General features: G+C 39.1%; 3 protein-coding genes across 11 annotated transcripts in view; 2 read left to right on the top strand and 1 right to left on the bottom strand.

Moving 5' to 3' along the window:
• Positions 1–909: 909 nt before the first annotated feature.
• tom1l2a (target of myb1 like 2 membrane trafficking protein a) lies at positions 910–19,526 on the bottom strand. 5 transcript variants are annotated; one of them, XM_016673995.1, is made up of 16 exons: positions 19,449–19,526; positions 12,579–12,663; positions 11,375–11,453; positions 10,509–10,658; positions 9,498–9,632; positions 9,280–9,423; positions 9,031–9,147; positions 7,857–7,990; positions 7,683–7,725; positions 6,968–7,139; positions 6,620–6,731; positions 6,138–6,213; positions 5,335–5,409; positions 3,068–3,127; positions 2,621–2,657; positions 910–2,371 (listed from the first exon to the last, which is right to left on the bottom strand). In XM_016673995.1, the coding sequence occupies exons 2-16, from the start codon at positions 12,614–12,616 to the stop codon at positions 2,226–2,228; spliced, it is 1,518 nt and encodes a 505-aa protein (XP_016529481.1). In that variant the 5' UTR covers positions 12,617–12,663; positions 19,449–19,526; the 3' UTR covers positions 910–2,225. The 5 variants fall into 5 exon arrangements, with proteins under 5 accessions (XP_016529481.1, XP_007557453.1, XP_016529480.1 ...); XM_007557391.2 differs by lacking the exon at positions 19,449–19,526 and adding an exon at positions 18,660–18,777; XM_016673994.1 differs by lacking the exons at positions 3,068–3,127; positions 19,449–19,526 and adding an exon at positions 18,660–18,777.
• The window catches only part of drc3 (dynein regulatory complex subunit 3), a 20,353-nt gene continuing 13,754 nt past the window's right edge, over positions 19,128–25,726 (top strand). Inside the window, exons 1-12 of one of the 3 annotated variants that reach the window (XR_001662772.1) lie at positions 19,128–19,343; positions 19,466–19,637; positions 19,741–19,857; positions 20,703–20,869; positions 20,980–21,126; positions 21,283–21,363; positions 21,461–21,555; positions 21,635–21,809; positions 21,945–22,076; positions 22,209–22,247; positions 23,200–23,313; positions 23,401–23,555. Coding sequence is in view for 2 of the 3 variants with exons in the window: in XM_016673996.1 (XP_016529482.1) it covers positions 19,484–19,637; positions 19,741–19,857; positions 20,703–20,869; positions 20,980–21,126; positions 21,283–21,363; positions 21,461–21,555; positions 21,635–21,809; positions 21,945–22,076; positions 22,209–22,247; positions 23,200–23,313; positions 23,401–23,496 (1,317 nt within the window). In the remaining variant the exon portion in view is untranslated. Of the gene's footprint in view, positions 19,344–19,465; positions 19,638–19,740; positions 19,858–20,702; positions 20,870–20,979; positions 21,127–21,282; positions 21,364–21,460; positions 21,556–21,634; positions 21,810–21,944; positions 22,077–22,208; positions 22,248–23,199; positions 23,314–23,400; positions 23,655–25,726 lie in introns of those variants that run through there. The other 2 variants (XM_016673996.1, XM_016673997.1) reach the window with 2 other exon arrangements.
• Positions 24,284–25,726, top strand: part of gid4 (GID complex subunit 4 homolog) — a 3,696-nt gene continuing 2,253 nt past the window's right edge. Inside the window, exons 1-2 of one of the 3 annotated variants that reach the window (XM_016673999.1) lie at positions 24,284–24,722; positions 25,095–25,154. In XM_016673999.1, the coding sequence (XP_016529485.1) occupies positions 24,498–24,722; positions 25,095–25,154 (285 nt within the window). In that variant the 5' untranslated portion in view covers positions 24,284–24,497. The remainder of the gene's footprint in view (positions 24,723–25,094; positions 25,155–25,726) is intronic. The other 2 variants (XM_007557390.2, XM_016674000.1) reach the window with 2 other exon arrangements.

The following is a 25,726-nucleotide window of genomic DNA, read 5'->3' as shown; positions in this document are numbered from 1 at the left end:
TTGACGTTTATAGATTTTATAGCATTAAATGTACGGGGACCCATCGGTGAGAATGCACATTTTTAAAGCTTGCATCATTCTAGTTTCAATACGCTGTCATGTAGGCAATTTTAAAGCCAGCACTGTTCATACTGATCATAAAAATAATGGAGGTTTTCCTATGCGAATGCCTAATATTGCTGCTTTATCAAGACTTAAACTTGATAGCCTGGTAGGAACCCAAACAAAAACTGGAGAGACGAAGAAACAAAAGCAGTGTGCAAAGTGAAGACATTTTTAAGATTCTTTCCCATCCCTAAAAAAATATTAACTTTACAAACACAAAAGACAAAAAAAAAAAAAAATTGTTTTTGCATCAAAGTGCAGATATCATAATTCATTTATAAAAAGTGTATTCTCTTTACTGTCCACGCATGTTTTGGTAATTAGATCTTATTAGAAATATTAGAGAGAAAAAAATGGTTATTTTGCTTGTTTTTAAAATAGAAAATGTTCAATTAAAACACAAACTAAAAATACAGTTTGTGACTGTATTTGTGACTGTAAACACAAACTATGCTAAACTTTTATGTGTTTGTAGCCAATATATGGGGAAAAATTTTTATTTATATTGATTTACTTTTTTTAGTATAAAATGACATTAATCACTTTCTCCATGTCTTGATACAGGCAACTAATCTTGCATAAACTGACGATGAGGGATGTTTTGCTTGAACACCTGAAAAGGTACAGTCCCACCTTTTCCCCCTTCCCCATCAGAAAACAATCATGTGAGCCCATTATTTAAAAACCTTACCCCAACGATATATATTTGCAGTGATGTTACGATTTAAAGCATATATTTTGCTTGCGCAAGTTGAAGCTTGGACGGTGTCGTAATATAAGAAAACGAGACAACGTATGTTCATATGGTTCATGTTGTATATGTATACTTGAATTTAATATTTCATACTGGATTTTAATTCTGTCAAAAAAAGGAAAGGAAATTTGACTCTTCTTGTACATATCCAGAGAGGCATGTAATTCTTCAATCATCACATACGCACATTCGGAGGAGCGTTTTTCTTATGTAAAAGTTTATTTTTTCTAAAATTTTTGAAGAGTTAATAAGTAAGATACATATTAACCCAATATTCAGATTGTGGGAAAGATGTCAAAAAAAATTCACCCTTCCCATTTATGAGCTTTTGTAGAACAGAGACGTTGAGCTGTACAGAGTATAAAAACATCTGGCCTATTTTAATATCACTTTGCTTGTGATTTTATGGTTTTTATCACTTGAAGTATTAAAAAAACAAACAAAACAAAAAAAAAACATGTTTTTCGATCAATCACCAAAACATGCACTGACCTCCACAGTTTATCCCCAACGTTTTATACATTCTCTGTGTATAAATTAAAATCTTAGTTGGTCATTAAAGCCTTAACATTCTTTGGAATGGCTAAAAGGTGCTTGTAGCTGGTTGCTGTTCCCACTTCATGTTTGTATATATTTTTTTTGAATCTACAAAATAGCCAATGGGCAACTCTCTTCCCTTCAGTGCTTTGAAATGCGTTAATGAGTTTCCTTTTGTTGTCGTTACTATTACATTTCCCTTTTGGTTAGAGGTATGCCGTGAAATGCGTGGTTTATTGTGTTTTTCCAGAATATTTCTTCTTAATAATAAATCAGCCTCTTGTTTTGCAGTGTTATTGGCAAGCAGGGTGACACAGCATTTCTATCTATTAAGGATCCTTAAATGGAACATTTGCTGATTTAAAGACATAATCGATGAACCACAACCACCACTGTAGTACATTGTATAGCTTAAACCATTAGAAAAACAAATGCAATTAGCTGAATGTAGTAAAATAATATTCTAACTGTATGCCTGCAGTTTCTGTTCGTCTTAGCAGTAATATACTACATTCTTATGCCACGTGAGACGAGTTAGGTTGTCTTCATTTGGTGGGACTGCTGCAAATGAGCCGCGGGCCTGCAAGTTTTACATCCCAGACCTGTACATCCACTCATAGTAAAACTCAAGACGGCAGAGTGTGCAGTAAACGCCATTGACCTCAAAGGGTTTAAGCGTAGGAGGAGCAAGGAAGTAGAGCTCACTCGGCACACCACTTCCATTCAGTCGGCAATAAAACGGAACTAGAAGAGCTGCTTTTGGAGGGGAATTGTTTGCGATGACCTTCCGATTCCCCCGCTGGAGAAGCTAATGTTCGCTGCAAACAGTCTACAAGGCAAAGAGGGCGTCCTCCGTCCGCTCAGACTTCTTGTGGGAGCCGGTGGGGGGACGAGCGGGGTGAGGAGGGTTAGCTCCGGGGGGAGACGGCAGAGTGTCCGCTGCCTTAGCTCGCTCCTCCAGGAACTTATCAAACTCTGTAACGAAAAAAATAAATAAAACTATTCATCTCTGACACAGATATCAGTGGAAGAACAGTTCCTACTAAATCCGCACAATGTTTGAGCGATTGGGAAATACAAAGTTTTGCTTTAACCTTCCTGATCTTTTCCACATTCTGTCACAACACAACCATAAACATATGGTGTTTTACTGGGATGTTATGTTGTTGCGTGGTTTTCTGAAAATCTGAAAAGTGTGGCATGGCTATGTATTCATTCAAGTACCTTCACTGGTCACTCCCTCCTCAGCAGCATCTCCTTTCTATTCAAAAGAAGAAAAAAAAAATGCAGTTATAAAGACACAAACCTTTGTGAGACACCAGGAGGTCCCACGAGTCAAATTGTAGAGTTCACACCAGGTGGCTCATATTCATGCAAACTCATCACACCAAGAAACCTCCCTGAGCCCCTCTATGTCCTCAACAACATTCAACCAGTTAACTTTAGTAGGACAGACCCAAACGTAGTGTTAAGTCCAACATTTGTGGAACAAACAAGCTCAAAATGAAAAAAAAAGATGAAATAAATAACATGAAGTTAAAGGAAAGTATGATTAGTAACATAAAATGGATGGCTAAAATATGCTACTAAGGAAAAAGAGAGATGAGGAAAAGAAAAGAGGAGGGGTGAAAAAAAAAAGAAAGTCAATGCATAAAAAAAAAAAAGTCTCACCACGTCAGCACAGAGCCACTCCTCTATATCATCCATGACAGAGGACTGCGATACGGGGATCTAAAGAACAAAGCCATGGACGAACCACAGGGTCGCACCAAAGCCACAAAAATAAGAGACAAGCAAACCCCAAAAAACATAAAACAGAGATACAACACACACAGACAACAAGAATCACCAAAACCTCACAGACTGAAAGGATAAAAAAAATAAACAAAAATAAAAAAGTAAAAAAANAAAAAAAATAAACAAAAAAAAAAAAAAAAAAAAAAAAAAAAAAAAAAAAAAAAGGGGGGGGGGGAACAAGAAAAAGCTTCTCTGAATATAATGAGCAGCTAATTAGCCAGCCTACATGTGAGAACGGGATCTCCCAGTTTGCATACGGCTCTCATTGATTTCACTGCGCTTGCATAGCTGAACAGCCCATGACTGATGTCGCACAGCCGCAGTCCTTATTCCACATCATTAGCTAATCAGCAAATCGCTTGAGCGGGGGATTCAGAGATTGATTGGATGCGGAAAGCTGGGAGCACGGGGACAGCGGGGAGACGGGACGGTCGTACGGAGCATGCACGCTCACGGCACGGAGCGCGGCGTGCAGCGGCGATGACGATGGAAGCCATGTCAGAGGGGATGGCATTTTGGCTCATTTGTGTCTGAACGAGGAGCTTGTAGCTGTGCTACAAAAGTTGGAAAACCTTTCACCAGAGTAAAAGCAGAACATTTAAAACTACTTTGTATTTATTAGAGCAAAATTAGCCTCATAAACCCCTTTAAAATTATTCCGATCTTATGAAATATTATTAAAATCAAAGTTCTCAATCTCATTAAATCATCACAGGTCAACAAAAGCCTTATTCCGAGGCCCTGTTTTACAGTACAAAATGCCGGGGGAGTTCTTTCTTTTTGTGAGAGCATAGTTTATGCAAAGGAGGAGCATATTAAAACACAGCTTGAGGCTAAAAAAAAAAAAAAGCCCTTCAAAAGACAAAAAAAGTCATGCATCTATGAGAAAAGAGGAAAAATTGCAGAGAAGTGAAAAATAACACATCTGTCCCCAACACAAGTCAGTAAATGCAACATTTTGTATATAAAGTGAGATTAAAATAAAAGAATTAAACTCATAAGGCTATAAGTATCTATGTTAGTTGTTTTATTGAGATTATTTACAAGCGAAATGTGCAAGATCTTATAAAACTCCCCACAACACAGCAATCAGCGCCGTAGCATTAACTTTCTTTTCAATTATTTTCCAAAATATTGGAGAGAGCATGAAGACTAAAAACCTCTGTTTGATTTTCTGCACGACCTTGAGGCAGGTCGGTGTAGCCTGACATAGACCATTCAACAGAACTCTGTCTGCTTTGTCCTTGCACTTTTAGCACAGATACACCCCAATGTCAGGGCCGGCCCAAGGATGAATGGGGACCAAAGCTGGATTTCATTTAGGAGCGCGCCTGTAGTGACCGCTGCCTCCCAGCAACTTATTTGTCTGCATATTACATATTAAAAATACTTTTTTTTTTTTTTAGAGTTAAATACTGAGACAAAGCTGAATTCCCAAAACTGACTGTAGCGTAAAGCGTCCTGGAGTTCAATGGACTAGATAAAACGCTGTACAAGTGCATCGCGCTCAAATTAACAAGCATCATTAGACCCAACATTATTCATATTCAAAATTTGAATCGGTGCGATTTTGCTGCATTGGGGTCATCGTGTAAGGTAAAATGAGTGTATGTCCACTCATTTTGTTTTAGTTCATGACTGCTAAGTGACGATGGAGCACATAAAAGCTTGATAAGAACCACTGGGTGCATTGTTAGAATTCAACACCGATAATGAACACAATGTTTAGTGCTCTGTCAAAAACAAAAACAGACAGTATAATAGAGGTGGGCAAAATTAGTTATCTTGAATAATGTTTCCATATTTTAAAAGAGAAACACCATATGAAAACTTTACATGCATAAAACTTAAATATTTTTCTCCCAACTAAATCCACTTAAAATACATGTTATAAAGTTTGACATTGTTGTTTGACATTTCATCACAATTTTCCCCCCACCACTAGAACACATCTGCATTTAAGATGGAAGTGAACGCTCAAGGAGATTAAACGCCGTTATTGGGATTGGTTAAGGATTTCAGACCACAGTGGTGAGGCGAGGCAAAACAGCAGCTGATGAAGATGATGGATGAAGCTAGCGTAGATGCTGGTAAACAGGACGGGAGGGCTAGGAGGACACACTGTGGATAAGAGTCCTCACCATTCCTTGGGTAATAAGCCAGCTGTCTATGGGCAGCTCCTGATCTGTTGGGTTATCATCCCCTTTTGCCCTCAGCTGAATCAACAACAGAATAAGACCTTACACAAGAGAAGAAAGGCCCCGCCACAGCAAAGCACACAGTCCAGAGGAAGAAGACAGAGGAGAAGTCAAAAGTGCAAGAGATGACTTTCATTCACAGGGAATAACGAAAAAATAAGAACAAAAAAAAAGAAATGTATCATTCCGTAAAGATGGAAATGAGAAAAACAAAGTGGGGGGAGGAAAGAATTAGAATTCTATAAAAAAAAGTGAAATATCTTAAAAGGAAAAACTACTTGATGAAAATTGCTCGGAATTTGGGAACACACGACGAGATAACTTCCACGTAAAACTCCAACGTTTGCTGAGGAACAAAGGACAGAAAATCTTGGAAGTAGTTTCAGACTCCTGGGTTGAAGAGTCTGGGAGAACCAACTGCTATCATCCATTTTTAATCCATCCTTTTAAATGATAAAAAGATCCAGAGTGAACATGACTGTAACTTAAAACATGTCACTGGTTTAATCCAAACTTGTCCACTTGCTTTCATCTGGAATTAGTGTTGTAAATATAGCCAACAGCTTCAGTTAAATAATTATAGAAAAAAATACACACTGTAAAAAATACAGTATAAACTGTAGGGACCCAAAAATCAGACAGATTTGCAAAAACATCTTGACTTAACCCTAATATAAATACCCCTCCACCCCCTCCACGATTTACATGGTAAATCTGACACAAAGTGGACGCTTTGATGTACTCACCCCACTTGTGTTTTGTTGCCTCACGTCCAAAGCAGAGGCCAAGCCTCCCAGAGCATGGGGGTCTTCATATTTTACACTGTGCACCAAACCAATGAAAACTAAAGTTAACACTGGCAATTCAGAAGCAGAAAAGTGAACAAAACACAGATTAGATTAATTCTGAAGCAGGGAATCGGACCTCTAACCTCTGTGGAATTGGTGTTAGTGCCGTTATTGTGTAAGGTAAACATCATAAATTAAAGAAACCCCAAAATACAGTGGGAGGGAAAGTGTAGCAAACAAACATAGAAGCTTGAGGCAGAATGTAAAAGATCATGGTTTGAGAACGACGATAATGAGAACAGTGAGGGATCAACCCACAGCTGCATAATTGCCACTTGGTATCAACCCGACGTCTATGGAAATGTCCACAAGAAAACATACGGAAGGAGGAATTTGCTAATTTAACACAAAATAAAGACTTTACCGATATTAAAACTTACTTTTTGCGCTGCTCCGCCAGTGAGCTGCTCCTGGTTTGGGCAAACATGTCAAAGTCGTCCTTGTGGCCCGACAGAGACGTGAGGGTACTGCTAACACTGTCAGAACCCACATCTGGAACAAGCGACGAGGAGGGGAGGATTGGATGATTTTGACAAAAATAATTAGGTCCCAAATAAAAACACACTTAAAAAAAAAAATCTAAATCAGGAACTAAACATGGAAAGAAGAAGATTCTAGCTATACTGACTATATTATATGAACTAATGCTCATTCTAAGTCCTCCCAGCAGGAGAACTTTTTCCTGTTCTTTGGATCTTTTAGAAAACTAATCATAGCTTTGGGCCTACCAAGACTAGCGAGTGCAGTAGATATGTAGGCTGTGGAAGGGTTGTGGGCCGGGGAGGCCGTGGCTCTGTGGGCGGAGCTGGACGAAGGGCTGGACATAACTCTGGGTGTAACCACGGCCGGGGAGCCCGGGCCCAGGTCTATGAGGTTGTCTTCTGTCGGCTCCGCTAACATCTGAGAGGACAGACAGGAAAACAGAAACTTTAAACTTAAATAAGCGTGAATACGCAAGGTTTGAGATGACGGAATAGCCGATAACGGTTTTGCAGATTAACTAAAATTGTGGTTTATACTGAAGTTTTCTTTCACAGATTGATTGATATGAAGTGTCTCCTATTAGACTAACACCCGGGTTTGACCATTCCAGCCAATATTTTTGAATCGGCTTTGCAAAAGAACAGAGGTACATCGCCTCCCAGAAGTACACTTTCAACTTGAACGTTTCTCATTCAGCAGGATTTAGTGCGATGGACCAACACAAGTGTGACGTTACTGTAAATCAAAGTGACCCTGGTTTATGAAATGACTCACAATTATCTCAATTTGTTTTAGCCACGTCTCCTAAAACTGCCTTTAACTAAATCTTTTGAGGTACATCAGTGACTATTTGCTTCCGATTACACAAACAAATTAAGCTTGAAAAAAAGTCTCAATTAAATGTCAAAAACGTGCTGCTTCTTTTCCCCCACAAGCACAGTCTCTCTCGACGACACTTACCCCGTTGTTTTGTGCAGCTCTGCCCGATCTGTATCTCTCATACCTGTGAGCGACGGAAAATCACTTTCATATTCAAACGCCATATGACAGAGGCGTTTATCAACAACAAATGCTTCAGAAGAACGAGCTCAACGATCAGAGCATGTTCTGTGACATTCATGCATTAGGAGGCACCTCTCGTATCGAAGGAATATGTTGTTGAGGTCGTCGTTGACGTGCAGCAGCTCCTCGGTCACTTCCTCGTTGGACACGCGACTTATCAGCTCGACCACTCTCTGCTGCATGGCGCGGCACGTTCTGTTCAGCTCCTGGGCGGGAGGGACACGCCGACAGATTGACGCGCGCGGGGAAGGGACACAGAAAACAAAAGAGCTGTGAGGACCCCACAGCGCGGCGTGGAAAAAAAAAAAACAACAAAGAAAACCCCGCCAACCCAGAAACAGAAAACATGTTATGGTGAAAACAGAACTGCGCCGAGGTTTTACAAACAAATATCCGTAACCGAGATGAGAATATTTGCTCAACTTCATCCAATGTGATTCCGTAGCACAAAAGATATTAACATGACGATCATAACTGGCAGCAGCTTGCGAGCAGCAAGCCAGATCAGTGGGGCTGACACGAATACCTGAGTGGATTTGGCCGGAGGAGATTAAACTCTGCACGGGTCCCTGTAACGCTGGCCGATTGCCAGTTTGGAGAATTTCACCTCTATTCCTCAGTCTCGCACCTCTTTAAACCGCTGACGGTGTGAAAACTTGGCACACTGCACCCCCTGGTGGACGCTTAGTGCTAATAACAACTCATTTTGGATGCGACAACAGGAAAACGTTTAATTTTGAAATACTTTTAAGTAAAGAAAGGTTGTAGTAACACACACCTTCCAATTCCGACTAAGTTAAAGTAACTGCTAACACTTAGCAGCTGCTCAAGCTATCAGATTCTGTCACAGGAGCCCAAACTTGCTGACATTTAATGCGTTTCTCCTTGTTAACTTGTTGTCATAGTTACACTAAGGTCAGTTCCTGACTAGATAATCGAGTCTATTTCCATGTGGCCTGGGAGAAAAACCTTGGCTTCAAAGGAGGAGAGAGTTTTTCCTTGAAAGCAGCCTGACCCGATCTGGTGAAAAGCCCTGATTGATCTGAGGGGCCTGAACTGAACTAAATGCACCACATGCTACGCTAACATGTATCTTGTTTTAGCAAAGATCGCAAACCAGTGAAGCTTACCAATTGGTAACTCAATGGCAAGGGTAAAGAATTCATTCTCCATGTGTTTTTGAGATTATAAAACTGTTCACATATGAACATTAGTAGAGTTTGAAGCATCACAGTTCAAATGTTACCTGGAGCAGCTCTAGGTCAGAAGCGTCTTCCTGGCCGGGGACCAGCTCCGTAAGCATCTCTGACATGACTTTGATGTTTCCTCTCACGATGTCCAGCTCGCTCCGCAGCCGGGCGATCTGAAAGCACAGCAACTCCATGAAGGGCTTCCAGTCCGTTCCTGCTGACGACGTCTTCAAATCGCATTTTGTTCATTGCACAATTACAAACTCCGCGGCTGAAAGCGCAGCTGTGGAGCTGCGGGTCATCACCTGTTCAGGGGTGGCAGTGACAGGGCTGGGGATGTTGGAGGCCTGCGTGGCGGTGGGAGTGGGCTGAATGGGTTTAGGGCTAACAGCAGCCGAGGCGTTAGGAGCGAGGTACTTCATCATCGCTGGGTCCACTTCAGGCGTGCCCTGCGATTCGAGAGGGAAAACCTGAGCAAAAGCACCTCTGCTGACGAACATGCATAAGGAGTTTGTATTCCTGCCCTCTGCGGCGTGTGGATGGGAGACAAAGCATCCAGGTCGGCCATTGGAAACTCAACGCCTTTCCTCTTCAGCTCCTCATAAATGTGAACCACGCCAGTCAGGTCAGGACTGCTCCTGAAGGCATCGGCCCAGGACTGTTAGGAAAAATAAATAAACGAATGAGGCAAATGTTTAGCTTCTTTTTTTCTTTCCACTGAAAATGAAGGTGAGTGAATAAAGCATCTTCCTCGATAAATATTTAACTGTGTAAACATTCCTTCTGCAAACACTGATAAATAAGTAAACGGTCGCCATCTGTTGGCTGACGTGACCTCATGTAGTAAAAAAAAGCAACACTGGAAACATCTTACAAGTGGAGCATAAGGGACTCACCTGACCTGCGGTAGTTTGCGAAACTACCTTTGAACTTTTCAACACTTTGTTGTGGTGCAACCACGCAATTCAATGAGCTTCGAATTTGAAGCGACAGATCAACACAAAGGAGCACATAATTGAAAAGTGAAAGAGAAAGATGCAGAGTTTTCTTCTTTTTTTTTTTTTTACAAAAAATAAAATATACCCATTTTTAAAAATGTGCCAGTTTTCTTCAAAAGACATAACAAAATGCGGAGTAGTTCTGGAAAAACAACTCGCTAGAGGATGCAAAAGATGTGAGGCCGAAGCTGCAGGTTCGACTTTCAGCAGGACGACAACCCTAAACACATAGCCAGAGGTACACTGGCCCAGTTAAACTCCAAACCTAAATCCAATTAACAATCTGGCAAGGCTTGAAAACCATTGTTCATAGACGCTTTTCTTAAAATCCGAGTGAGCTTGAGCTGCCTTGCAAAGGTTGAGCAAAACAAAATGTAAAAAGGTTCTATGAAACTTTTAGCAAAGCAATGTTTGTTATGTACCACAGCACCGCTGATTAGGGCAGCTGTAAGCAGGAAAAAAGTAACAATGCACTTATAACATTATAGAAATAGTTACAACACACAGGGAAAAAAAATTAGAGAAAGCTCCATTACTTGTATGAGAGAAAGAACTTTGTCTTGCACTATTGTGGGAGGATTGGCTTTGGGGGAGATGATTTTGACCAGGACGCCGTCAATGAAATCTCTGTGGGCCACGTGGATGTGAAACCTGTGACCGCAGTTCTTTACACACGTCTCCAACACCTGCAGAAAGAAAATCGGTCACGCAGAGAGACGTTACAGGCAGAGCAACGGAGGAGGAAGTTGAGGAATTTGCACAGGCAACAAAGTTTGGTTTGGCAGAAGCTCGGTGTTCTGCCGTTTGGCATAAATGGTAACGGTCTGTGTTTTTTTACAGACATCCAAAGTATTCTAGAGGCTTTTATATGAGGCACAGAAGGGAAAAAAGGAAACAGTGGAGGAAAAACAAAAAGGAGGATCAACATAAGGAAGGATACAAGAAAGAAAGGAACACAAAAAAGCAAAAAGCAGACCTGTCAATACACTATCAAATAAAAGTCACTGGAGCCAAAAATAATCCTTTAAGAATGGAAGTGAAAACACAGGGAAGAAATAATGAAAAGACATAAGGAAGGACAACATTTGAGATTGTGAATGCAATCTTTTTTCACACTTAGATGTTGAAAATACTAAATTGAAAACTTTTCCAGGCAAAAAGTTTGGAAAGTTCACTTATTGCTGAACTTCCTGCATACCACAGGAAGTGAAGGAAGACTCATTTCTGCAGTCCATTAACTGAACAGGAAAACTAACTGACCAACTCATTTTCTCATGTTTTTTTTTTTTTTCATTCAAATGTGTTTGTGCACATTCAAGTTTTTCTGCAACACATCCGAGCTTCCTCTGCTCAAAGCTCAATGCGGAATCGCCACGTCCAGCTGAACGTACGAACAACCTACCGTCAGCGCCAGCATGACCTCTCTGTAGTTCTTGTTGCCGCTCAGTCTCTTCTTCAGGGCCCGCATGGCGTCTTTCGGCCTGGAAGGGAGAACAGCGTTGAGTCGATGAGTGCCCCCGCTGCGAGCGAGCAGAACACCTCGGACTTCGCTGGAATGGAGGATTTTCGGGGTCGCGATAACAGATGCCGGTCTGTCTGCGAGTGAAACTATTTGAGTGAGACTGAGAAGAACTGTCACACCATCTGCCTGTCTTCCCCCCTTCTGAATGACGACAGAAAGCCTCTCCCAAAAGGCAAGATCAAAGCTACCCATGCATAAAGAGCTCAGGCTGGCTTCCTGCCTAATACTGCCCATCCCTTCAATGAAGATGGGGCATAATAAGCTCTTATGAGCTCATTCATAAGCGCATAACAGGTACTTAGCAAGGCTGCTGAAACTGATAGAGATGGATGTAGACAAAAAAAAATACAGTCAGAATTTTCGTCTTTTTTTGTGCACGAAGCACACGAGCGCAATCGGAGGACATATTTCAGATTCTTTTGTTTTTTGGGCGTTGCCTCTGTTTTGTTTTATCTTGTTCAAGTGCACGCCATCTGCTGTCACACTTTTAAAAAAAGCTTTGTGTGCAAAAGGCACACACAGCATGTGTTAGGATGACAGCTAACAAAGGTTACTCAAAACATATTCAGAATCTCCCGAACTTCAGCTTTTTTTTGTTTGTTTGTTTTTTTTTTTTTTGGAGTTTAACAGTTTTGCCGAACATCTTGAAGACAAAATGTTCTTTTTTTTTTCTCTCCAGATCTGCTTTTGTTGAAAGCTGGCAGTGAGAGTGGCAAAATGAGAAGGAGAGAGAGAGAGAGAGCCTGCACTGGAACCGATCTGCTAAATCTGCCAGCCTCATGCTTCACTGCAAACCGGGCCCGGCTGAGGATCTGAAATCTTTCATTCATTCAGTCAGTGACACAGGAAAAACAACAAACAAAAGGAGTTTTTGTCTGGTGTGCCGACTTCTGGCAAAACAACAGTAGGCAGTGCATTATTCGCTTCAGTCACTCGCTCCGCCCGCCCGCCCGTCCGTCCGTCTTGCGATAAGACGGTGAAAGCTTTGTCGCAAGCTGCCGTGGGAGTCTAAGTGTTTTTGGACCACAGAGCAATAAGAACCCAAGACCAATAACAACACCGTTAACGAACAAAAGTCGCTCACCCCTCGTCTGTCTCGTTTATGATGTCACAGATCTCCATGTTCAGAGTCCAGTCCTCACTCTGTAGGCCTCCGTCTGTGGCTCTCTCTGGAGGAAGAACACAAGAGACGTCAACCAGACTTCTAGTGACTTTCTGCATATATGAAAAATGAAAGCATATAGAAAAATGTTAATTTTATAATATAATATAGTATTATATTAACCAATATAATAAGTGTTATGGCTCCCCTAAGTTTACAACCTAAAGATCAGCGACACCAGCCAACCAATTAGCCAAATGTGCTTTGACCAACAATCATCAGGTCAAATAAATAAGAAGCTACAGATTGTTTTTATTTACTAAATGCATTAAAGCACTTTTTGCAAGTCTGTTCACACAACACAGCAGGATGTACTTGGGAGGTGGGGGGGAAACAGGGGAGTTTGGGAGCGAACGTGCTGACAGTCAGGAGGATCTTTTGCTTCTCTGTTTAACTCAAAGCAACTACAAGGGAATCAGCAGAACATGTTTCCTTTCAAAGTGTCTTTGATTGAATTTTTTTTTAATTAATCCATAATTTCAGTAGAAACATGATACCTTAAAAGCAAATATGAATTCTAAAAATGTACGGATTAGACTTTTCTTGTCCGGCATTGATTTCCAGAATCTCTGAGGTCGTGCCTATCGATTCAGTAACATTTCTCCTCTTGAGGACTCGAATAGTTCAGGGGGAAAAAAATCTGCTCCAATGTTCTGAGGTAGATGTTGCACCGTTAAATCCAACACCTTATTAAGGAATTACAAAAATATGTTCACTTCTGCGTCATTTCTGCTAATGTCCCTAAATTTGATCAGGTGCTTACTGAAATCATGGATCAATGCATTCTTAACAGGAACAGTGATGGTTTAAATCCACTGACTGGAAGTAATTACTATCTACAAATACACTAATCCCTCAAAGCGCTTTTCACCTAGCTGCATCCACAAACACACACATTAATACACAGATATAGAGATAAGTAGACAACTTGGGGTTAAGTGCCTTTCTCAGTGACACATCCACAACAGCTCATCCTACTGAATCATATGTAATCATAAGGATTTTGGATTTTTCAGCATTTCGCCTGGTGGTTACTGATCCGGGCTGATGAGGGGGAAAAAAAGGGAATAATTCTCATATCTAAATAAAACCGGTAACATCTCAAAGGTACTGATCAGTAAAATCCTGACTGATGCATCTCTAAAAGTCACACTTTGTAACCAATCCAGTGAGCAGTTAATAGCAAATCAAGCTACAGGAAGTAGTTCAGACCACATAAGATGAGAAGTTGCTGCAAAAGTCTAGTGTTATTTTTTTTATGCATTTAAATTGTTGAACATTGAAGCACAAAGCCCTCATCAATGCGGTCAAGCAGAGCGGTTGCTAATGCCTGGGTTGAAATGTTACGCAAATGTTCACAACAAAACGGTATTCTTTCCGGTCAGGAAGAACGTTAGTTCCTGACCAAAGTCTTGTGTTAATTTTGTGCACAACTCATGAACCAACAACTACATTTGAAGAAAACACTGTCATTTAAAAACAGCTACATAGAGTGATAGAATTACATTTAGCAGAAAATAATGAAAACAAGCTGATGGAGTCTGTTTGTTTGCCAGCTCCGTTACAGATCGGCAAAACACAGACATTACAATGAACGAGGCATCGAAATAAAAAACAAATAATAAAAAAATCACATTAGTTATATTGCCTCTTTTAGAGGCCATGTGTAAACATCATCTGTTATCCGTCCTTACTGCTGGAAATGTCCTCCTTTTGTCCTGTTTAACTTTCACACACCGCACACCGGCTTTAAATACTTTAAAGCGCCTGCCTTTGAAGTGAAAAGTCAACACACACACACACACACACACACACACACACACACTCACTCTTCTCTTTTAAAAACCTTTTGGATAGAGGTAGGGGATGATGAGTGTGATGAGCTGAAACTCAGGGTGGTGGTGTTTTTTCTGTTCAGAATCTTAGCAAGCTGCCTGACATATTACTAGTCACTATTTATTGTAATTAGTTAGGCTATGATTTATTCCAGTTAGAAATTAGCTTTGTCTTTGTTTCGTTTTTTTTAAAGCTGGCTTGCATTCGGTGTCGTCTCCCAGCCTCTCTCTCTCTCTCTCCTTTTTTTTAATTTTTTTATTGGCCGACAGCAACACGCATGTGAAGTTGAGTCAGCGATCGCATCTGCAAAAAAAGATGGAGTCATGTAGAAAAAATTAACCAAAGCTCTTAGAACGCTGCGTCCAACTTCTGCATCTTAAGAGCGTCTAGAAGTAGAGTTTGGAGGAATTAACCACAACACTCTTCCTTTAAGCTCCTCTAACGGATTGAGGAGTCGGGGCGGGACAGAGCACGAGTGGCCGAGACGGAACGAAGAGGAAGAACAAACAAGAGAGAAGAGTCGCAATGGTGTTAAACAAGGGCAGCTTTGGTAAATGAAATAAAGCACATTGGTTTAGTGTCAAAACCCTCCCAGCCCCCACAGGTCTTAGTAACTGATAGCAAAACTGAAGCCAGCTGATCACGTGTCTCTCGACGGTGACGAGCTGTACCACGTACTCGCCAACAAAGCTGCAAAGTTCCTCTCCGGCCCATCTCTCCTTACAACTGCTTGCCCTGTCCACGTTTTGTTCAAATGTTTCATCTTTGCTGTCCTAGCCAGCAATACCAGTTGTTCAGCAAATCCCACAAAACATTAAAAAATAAGAATAATTAAAAAAAAAAAAAAAAAAGACCCGACATGCATCTGTCCTCTTGTACCATCTTTGGGCCAAGTAAAATGATCGGTTGTCTGTCCCCTGCAGAGCCGCACAGGGTGCAGCAACCCATCTGCCGTCTGTCTGGGGATGCAGACAGCTCTGTGAAATGGTGAAACTCAAGATGTGCAACACCATGTGAACAACTGCACGAAGCAGAGGGACGACGGCACTGTAAAACACAAAATAATGATCGTCCTTTTTTATTTAAGTTCATTAAATTACCAAACAATGAGTAAAAAAAAAAAGTTATTATGAAACTTTTTAAGATGTTTTCTAAGGTTAATTCTTTTTGCTGATAATAGCACCACAAATAACCAATAACCCAAAGCTAGTTTAAAAAAAAAAAAAAATGTTCTCAAATTTCTCAGTTCTATAAATCTCCAGATTTGTCTGACTGTTTTAGAAATTAGAATGTTGGACATGTAACATAGTTCCACAACATATTTATTAATATATATATATATATATATATATATATATATATATATATAGGAGTGGCAATGCTTTGTCCTTCTTCTGGCAACTAAAATAGTGATTTTGACAAAAACCTAAACTTACATATGGCAATCTGAAATTAAAGTACACAATCTAAATAAAAAATAAAACAGATGATATTCTGAACTGCAACTTTTAAACAATGGAATAAGGAATATTCTTCTATTTTCCATATTTGTCAAGACTTGGAAAACGATAATATCAAATTCCATATTTTTTTTAAAACGTCACGAAGTTAGTCAATGCAAAGTTGGCACTACTAACAAAAATATAACTGTAAAACAGCTCAAATGAATGCATGTAGATATTTGGCTCCAATATAAAATCAAAACATTGAAACACTGCATTCAGAAGATTACAGATATGAGTACATAGATGCATTTCAATAAATTAAGTCATTAAAAGGTTAAGCAACATAATTCAAAAAGAGGAAACTTGTTTTCTAGATTTACTTACATCAGTTTTCCAAGTTTTCAGCCTCTCAAGAAATAAGAGTTTAGGTCCAATGAAAAAAACATTTAAAATGATGAAATTAATTAATTAATTAATTACATCATAACGATGGGAGTGACTGACAACTTCCCATTTATCCAGAAGACTGGCATCGACACCCTCTACAAGTATTGAAGAACAATAACGAGAAGCTTCGTGGAAGGAAAAAGTGTGTTGGAAAAATGTTGCACAAGTGACACGGATAATCACAGCCTTGGAAAAAACCGTGAAGCAGAGAGAAGAAAAAGATCTGGACTGCAAGTCAGATGATTGAAGTCGAGTATGAATTTTCGATCATTTAGGGAGACGATGTCATCTGTTGGTGTTGGTCTAATGTGTTTTATGAAGTACAAAGTTGGCAAAATTGTAGTCATTTATGTTTCCCTCTGCCAACAAGTACTAATGTGATGCTGACTTCATTTTCCAGCAGCACTTGCTCCCTGTTTACACTTCCAAAAATGTAGCAGATTTGATTAAATTAAAAAATCCCTGCTTTAACAACTGTTGTTATGCTGGAATGGCCATAAATCTGGCCTAGAGAATCTATGGAGTGCTGCCAACAGGAGGTCGCAAAACATACAATCCAACAATGCAGACCAGCCAAAGCTTAAACAACCTGAGCTTTCTCGACACTACTGTGGAAATAGTTCAGATTTAATGATCATGGGTCCTCGTCATGAAATCTGAGTGACCTTTCTAGCAAAAATATTTTGTGATGCAGCAAAGTATTGACGAAAAGCGCTAAATATGGCATACGTCTCAAAATTTTATGTATAAAACGATTTTGTGGTTTTTTTTGTGTGTGTGTGTGCAAGTCGATGACACAAGATCCAAATGCGATGTATTATATTTATGGTCAAAATCAATGCAAGAGGAGCGCTGATCAAGTGCTGTGTGCATATGCAGCGGAGTACATTTGATTAGATTTAAAAATTCTAATTGAAGAATACATTACTGATACAAAAGGAAAATTAAACGTTGTCGTAACTTATACTATCCCAGGCTCTTTAAAGAGTTATTGTAGATACTGATGGCTGTGGGCAGGAAGGATCTCCTGTAGCAGTCTGTATTACAGCAGTTGTGACGAAGCCTCCAACTGAAGACACCTCTGTGAAGAGGATGCTCAGGGTTGTTGTCTGTAATTTTATTAATTTTAGGAAGAATCTTTCTAATCTCCAGTGGTTCTTCATCAGGTTGTTCAGACCTGCAAGTCCCTGACTTTGATGATGATGATGATGATGGCAGAAGAGAATACACTCTCCACAAACAGACCGATAGAAGATATGGAGCATCTCAATGCAAACACTGACGGACCTAAGCTTCCTCAAGATTACAGTCGGCTCTGTCCCTTTTTATAGATGGCTTTACTGTTGCGCATTTATATTCCTCAACCACTTCCACTTCTTCTCCCGTGATGGAAATAGCATTTGTCTTATGCAAGTTTCTTTTGAAATCTACAATTATCTCCTTTGTTTTGTTTACTCAGCTTTTCGTCCATCTATGACACACCTGACGTTTCCAGGTCATCTGAGTATTTCTGCAGGTGACAGGAGTCTGATTTGTGCTTTAAGAACTGGACAAATCGTTTAATATTTGTTTGGTGTACTATTGTTATTTTTAAAGAAACTTAATGTAGGGTTTTGATTTGTTATAAGCTACATTCATCACTCCTGCCAGAAATAAATACTTGAAATATAATCTGCGTGTAGAAAAATAACTCACATTAGTTCCACCATTGTAATCACATTACTGAAATAAATAAGCGAATATAATTATTTGCACCCGTTTCATCTTCCTACATGTTTTATTCTATGATCAATCAAAACAATTAACTGGCCTAGAACCTGTGTGATTTAAAACTGCACAAACATGGGGTGTGGTACACCAAACTGCTTCCTTCTCTGCTTCAGCTCTGCAATAAGTAACACATTATTAGACGGTCTGGATGTTTTGCGTTAAAAGCGACAGTGACCAAACACTGTGGTCAATCTCGGCAAGCCATCTAAACAGTCAAATATCATCACTTGTCACGAAATCTCAGTGATTTATCTTCCTTAGAACCTGCAAGTCTCTGCTCTCACAGATAAAGGGGGATTTACCAGAACGAGAAAAGAGAGTAAAGAGAAGTTACTCAGATTTTCTGGCTAACGTTAGCAGAGAGCTCATTCCGAGGGGATGACGTTGGCTAGGAAGATGCCAGCAAAGCTCGCTCTATTCTCCCAACGTAAGAGTGATTTCTAAATATCTCGGTGTATCAACAAGACAACACATCTCTAATAAACACCTTCGCAGCTTCACCTACCTATACACTGGCCCACAGGCGTGCTGTAAGGATTTCCAAGTAGAAACTCCATTTTGACAACAAACGATCCGCTTTGGAAATGACGGAGGCTGAGGCCCAGAGGCTGCTGCACGGGTAAGCCCCGCCCACTCCTGAATCCTATTGGATGAACTGACATAAGCCCTGAATTTGATTGGCTGAAATGGTGTCCATTGTAAATATATTGGGGGTGGGAGGGGGAAATCTACGTAGTCCCGAATTTCTCAAAAGTATCTAACGAATCAAACAATACGCAAGATAAGCTTCAGCATAAGAGATATTTAAGAGTTTTCATTATATTTTAATATATTAAAATAAAATAAGTTTGCATTTTAACGGCTCGTGAATGCATTTGAACGCATCTGAAAATCAACCTGTTGTTTGAGGAAAGACCGTTACACGCCAGCCCTTTTTTTTTTTTTTTTTTAGAGATTTAACATAAAGGTAACGTTTCACAGTCAACTTTACTGTTGAGTTTTATTTTGCTTTTTTTTTATTTATTTCATCACATTAAAATAATTATTTGTTCGATGAATTTACTTTTGGCGTTAAACTGTTGCTAAGTAACAGGGTATAAACAAACGAAACAACGGGACACAAATGTTTTGGCTGTTTTTGTAGACTGTACGTTGATACGAAGAGTTCGTTTATTTTTCGCTTTCATTGGTAAGTAGGAACGTTACACATTTGGGTAGTTAAAATTAGGGTTATAGTAAACGTAAGATTTTTCAACTGGTCCAAAGTTTTAGTTTAGAACAATCTCTGACTTACCTTGTTGCCTTCAACAGAGTGAAAACTGCTAAAACATGGATTCTGAAGCTAGCTGGACGGATGATGAGTATTCCTTGCAGGAGATGTTACTCGGGCAACACACTTCAAAAGAAAAATACGCTCTGCACAATTACAATCTTGGCTGTCTCGATCACAGAGAACACATCCGTTTACACCTGGAATTCAAAAGTATAAAGGATAAAACAAACACACGAAAAACTACCTTTTCAAACGTTTTCGGTCTAATTTTTTTTTTTTTTTGTGAACTGATTCAGATTGTTGTTGTTTCCAGACATGGTTAAAATGGATTTCATACATGATTTTACATCTCTGACACGGTTGGATCTTAATAACAATGTCATACAGAAGATCTGGGGCCTGGACCGTCTGACTAATCTGACCTGGCTTAGTAAGAGACAATTTTTTCATTTATGTTTAGTCTGTTATAATGGTGTGTTGGATAAACAACAACAACAAAACAAAAATTTAGGCCTTTTAAAAGTATTCATACCTGTTAAACTTTTTTTTTTTTACATTTGGTCATGTTGCAGTCGTATACATTAATTGTATTTTATGGGGGTTTTATATATCAACACAATTAAGAAACATGATAAAAATGTGAAGGTTGCGAAGCTATAAATGTTTTTCCCCAAATAAAAATCCAAATTTATTTTATGTCGTTTAAGTCAGTACTTTACAGTACATTATTTTGCTCAGTACGGCTGCTAGTGTTTTGGGCACTTCTCTAACAGTTTCACATAACTAGAAACTGAATTTATATTTTAACTATGGGCTTTTGTAACCATTCCTTTTTAACTTTGTATGTTTAGGGATGCTGTTCTCCTGCTGGATAGCTTTATAGTTCATTACCAAGTCTTTTATATATTATCTATATTTTTTTCTCCAGGATTTTGCAGGTATACCTGACCTCTTGTGTGTTCCTTGGTCTCCATGTTGCTGTTTATTCGTTAATCTTCATAAACAAACATCTGAGAACTTCACTGATCGGGTCCTCAGCTATTGAAATTGATTTACATATTGGTTGACTGACTATTATGTTTACTCGTATATTCTTTTTCCTTTCATTTCACAACCATGCACTGCTTTGTGTTAGTCTGTGATAAGCAGTGAAAAAGAAAAACCCAAATAAAATATATTCAAAGTTGCGAGTTTAACTTGTTAAGGTTTATGATGGCTTTCACAAGGCTCTGCGCGCTCACACGTTGTTGATGTTTCTTCCAAATGTGTTTGCAGATCTGTCATTTAACAAGATCGAGAACATTGGGGGCTTGGACTCCCTGCGGAAGCTTGAGTTGCTGAATTTGGCCTTCAACAACATCTCTGTCATAAAGAACATGGATACACTTGAGAACCTTACTCACTTCTTCATTTCAAAAAACCAAATCGAAGACAAGGAATGTGTAAGATTATTTTCTTTATCCAAACGAATACTGTGTAAGATTGCGAAATGCTTGCACTGCACAACTTTGTGTACATCTTGTTTATTCATCTTCATCTTATTTAATTAAAGGTGCACTACCTCATGAGATTTAAAAAGCTGTTCAAACTCTCCATCGGTGGAAATCCCTTCACTGAGAAGGACGATCAGTCGCTTTATGTTGCTGCCTTTATTCCAAATGTGATCCTCTTAGACAACATTTTAATTACCCCACAGATGGTAAGTCTATATTCATGCGCATCTTTTTGGATTTGTCTCTTTTCTACATCAGTTTTGCATAGCGTTTCTAATAAAAGCATCAGTTTATCCAGGTGCATGGTCCCATATTGATGCTTCCCACTGTAAGTGAGACATTTCTGTCTTGTGCAATTACAGCGAGAGGAGGCTGCCATCAAGTACAAGTTTGAGCTTAAGAAGTTGCTTGAGTCACAGCAAGCTCAGGAAAAAATAGACAAAGTATGAGAATGATCATATTTTCAAAGGCAGCCTTTGCAAACCTGTACATTTTATTTCTTGTATTACGTTGTCTGATTTAAGCTCTTTCCTATAACAGGATGCGGTTGTGGACAGTGCTGTGCCAGTTACGTCAGCAAACAAAGTAGAGGCAGCGAGCCCAGACGTCCTCCCAGGAGCTCCTCCCGCACAGATATATCCTCTGTTTTCTTTGCTGATGTGTTGTTTCATCGAAACTAACAAAATGCCTCAGATTTCTTAACGTTGCATTTACGTCTCAGAGCAAACTTGCGGAGCTGTGCTCACAAATATTTCCTACAGACTCAGACGAGTACAAACAACTGGAGACAGAGCTGAACTCTTTCTTCGCTGGCCAGATTGAAACTGATGCTCACTACCAGCAGAGGGCGTCACAGATTCTTGCAGACTTCCATGAGCAATACGAAACGGCAAGTAGAGCAGGCAAAGATATCTCTAACTTAATAAAGTTGAACAAATTTACAGCAAATCTTTGTATATATTTGTATATATTGACTTTTATTTTATTATTATTATTGTCGTCTAACAAGTTTGAAATGTTCTAGAGGTTAAAAGATATAAGGGCAATAGAAGACCCCGATCTGTGCCGTCTCAAAATCCTGGACTTAAGACATGAAACCGCCAAGTTTTTTAAAAAGCTCTTGGCTCTGGAGTTTGAGTTTGTCAAAAATCTGGATGTAAGTCTTCATGAGATTATTTCTGAATTTTTTTCTATCACTTGATAATCTAATACATGTTTTTTTTGTTTGTTTTTTTTTAAAAATGAAATCCTTCCCTTGCATCTGTGCTGTTGTTTCTCTTTATTTTAGGACAACGTCATGCTGCTAGACAGCTTCATCTCAGACATGGTGGGTAACTTTTTGTGATAATCTGCAGTGAATACACACTTTTCTTCTTTGTTACTCAAGAGGTGAATTATGCTACGTTTAGAAAATATTGATGTTTAACCAAATCAAAAGTGCAGCAATTATTCTACTCACATTGAGGACAGTGATTACAGGTTTTTAGACCAGGAGAGTGAGAGGGGCATGGAGGAAACATAGAACCATTTCTATGTTTATTTGGCCACGTAATTTAGATCTGGCCTCATATTTTAGCATTATCCTGATAAAAGAACCAATATTACCAATTTTAGGTTGTCTGGAATTTTTCTATGGCCAGACTACCAACAAGAGTCAGTGCTGGTTCTAGAAGAGTCTGAGGAGCAGCATGTGCAACCTCTTTTGAAAGGGCACCAGATTTTTACTTTTTTTATTTTTTTTTTTTTTAGGTATTTCAAGAGTTCATGATGCTCTGCATTCTAACTAGGTTGGCCTTTGGAAGAGAAACAGACCCACAGCATGATAGATCTTTGATCTTACTTAACAGTGGGATTCTTATTGCAAATATTTATTCCTTGATTTACATTCAGCTCAGCCTAAAATTGCTTTTTGCAGAAAATATTGATCCTCCTTTCATCTGACTAAAAGCACACAAAGTGTACTGCCCACTTTCCCGCAGCTAAGAAAATGGAGCTGCGTCCTGTGTCTACACAGAGATAGTCACTAAGTACTACTTAGCAGTTTGTGAAACCTCATATCAACCTGAAAAGTAAAGTATAATTAGAATCATTTGCCTCAGTTAGATTTATTTTAAAGGGACCAATTGTACCTCCGGAGACTTTGTTTTTGTACAACTGTTATGGTTGAAAATTCATTTTGAGGTTTTTTTCACTTGTTTACCAGAGATGTCCATGATTGTGGTCCAAAACGTGCTTATTATTGAAATGTAAAAAGAAATTGAATATGTCGGTACATGTAGTTGTCTACAGGCAATGATTCACCCGGTCAAGATGAGGCCTCGGAGACCATCAGTGACACAGAAAATCAAATGGATACACAAGTTAATGACTCGAAAGAAGCTCTCATCAAAGAAGTAAATAACTTTGTAGTAAACACACAAGTGTATGTTAAACTGAAATGACAACTCATCCGCAATCACCATCTTTATGCACTATTGCAGATTCAGGAAGAAGAGGAAAGGAGGAACCGTGTGCGCATCTCAGACATCTACCGATATTATGAGTTTTTGTTGAAACCCGTGGAGGAGATGGATTGAAATTTTTGCTGTATTTCACTGACAGCGTCGACACTATTACAATGTTTAGCAAATAATATGTATACATCTATTTACTTTTCCATGTATTACGTGTAGGCGCAAAGTTCCCCCTGCGCCTACTCTGATCCAACTAAATAAAATTATACCTTTCCACCTGAGTGTAATTTAATTGCAGTAGCAGTCCAGTTCTGTGAAGGTTAGTCAGAGAACATTAGAAAATGAATCACATCATGATTTTGAATTGTTCGTATCAAAGCATATTTATGTTAGGAGGGCTCAGTCAAAGCCCAGAGCTAAATTCAACTGAGAACCTGCTGCTAGACTTTAAAATTGTATCTGATCAAATCTGACCGAACTTTTTCTATTTTGAAAAACTGTTGGTGTGTCACAGAAAATTTTTTTAACATTTCACTTGAGCTACATTGAAATGTGCAGTTGTTCCATAAAAAGAAAAAAAATTCAAGATTTACTGTAGATAAATTATTGCTCTTCAAAACAACAAAAAACTACTAATCTCAAATTTTCAATAAAACCTATTTTAGTCCTTTAAAAAAAATTTGACTTTTTTTTATATTTAGCAAAAAAAAATATTTAAAAGAAGTCACAACACAACCTAATAGTTCAAAGCGATTTTCATCTATGTATTCATTTATATCCTCTTTATTCTGACATGCTCTCTTCTTCTCTGTAAGGAGATTTAAAATGTTTATAGATTAATTTTTTGTAACTACTGTGAATCAAAAGGCGTCTAAAATACAATTCCCAGAATGCGTATTAGCACATCATCCAATAAGAGTCGTCCTGCAACCAGACGTTTGGTTTTTAGCCAATAAAATACAAGAAAGCTGAGCGATTATAGGAGGACTCGCAACATTTATTCTGTCCGGCAGTCTAATGAAAGCTGATACTTTTGAGCAACCTCACTGTTATTTTTACGGTGATAAAACTTCTGTCGGTCCCGTTTTTTGTCTCCGGTTGTGGCGTGCTCCTTGTTGACGTTCATGACGGTTGCTGACGGTGTTTCCTTAGCGCTCGTCATGCCTGTCCGAGCAGAGTGCCACTGTCTAGCCGGCGCGGCCTGTCCATCCTCGGCCTGTCTTGTTCCCCCTGCGCCTATCAACACCCAGCAGCCCGGGGTGGCCACCTCTCTGCTCTACAGCGGCGCTCAGTATCGGGGTTATCAGAGGAGCAAAGGGAACTCGTATGATGTCGAAGTTGTTCTGCAGGTATTTTGATAAATATATTTATATATGTATTTATTTTTTTATCCTAAATTTATCTTGATTAATGTTTTTCATTTCTTTAATTCTTGTATTTTGAATGTTGACTAAAAATAAATGTTTGACTCCTGTCTAAAAAGTTTACGTTCTGTGCACCAGACTATCCAAAAATGTTTGTAATATTCTACCTGCAGGTGCTTATTGAATAGGAAAGAGAGCATATTTTCAAATATATAACTTAATGTGTACTAGATTCTGTGTTTAAAAGGGTAAGTCTTTGTTTCAGTACCTCATGCTGTCATGTTTACATCATGCATTCGCACTTTTTATGTCAACCCCTTGAGACATCATGTACCATAATCTGTTTGCGTTGGACAGCATGTGACGATGGACGACTCATATTTGTGTGGATACCTGAAGATCAAAGGCCTGACTGAGGTAAGCTATGCAAACTAGGTCAGGTGTAGTAAGACTGACCTTTATGCGTCCAAAGGCTGAACACCGACTGGTTCATGCTTGCTGCAGACAGGCTGAATCTAGAGAAGGTGAGTTTGGTCAAAGTGAGATATTTTCTGCCCGATACGTGTTAAGTTATGCAACATGTAGATCCACCTTTGCTCAAAGTGCTCTCTGTCTGTGAGAGGATCTGCAATTTGGAACTCACTTCCTCTCAATCTAAAGTCCATAACCAGTTTTAGTATGTTAAAAAAACAACAACCTCTGGTTATGTCAAAAACAGAACTGTGTCCATACTTAATGTTTCATGTCTCACAGTTTTATATGCATGACTGTGTATATGTTGTCAACACTATGTTCTGCTAAATGATTACTACTTCAGTTTTTACTAGTTTTAAGTTGTACTGTTTAACAGCCCATTTAGGGACAAGTGCTGCGAATTAGCTGTTGCTATAAGCACTATGACGCAAACATGGGTATGTTTTTTCTGTTCAGTTAGTCTATGTCGATGTGTGTCTATCAAATAAACTTAAATAAAAGGTTCACAGGTCAGA

Source organism: Poecilia formosa, unplaced genomic scaffold (genome assembly GCF_000485575.1).
Source record: "Poecilia formosa unplaced genomic scaffold, Poecilia_formosa-5.1.2 Scaffold88, whole genome shotgun sequence".
NCBI lineage: Eukaryota > Metazoa > Chordata > Actinopteri > Cyprinodontiformes > Poeciliidae > Poecilia > Poecilia formosa.
The sequence above is the reverse complement of the archived record's forward strand: the minus strand, read 5'-3'. Positions and strand labels throughout refer to the sequence as shown.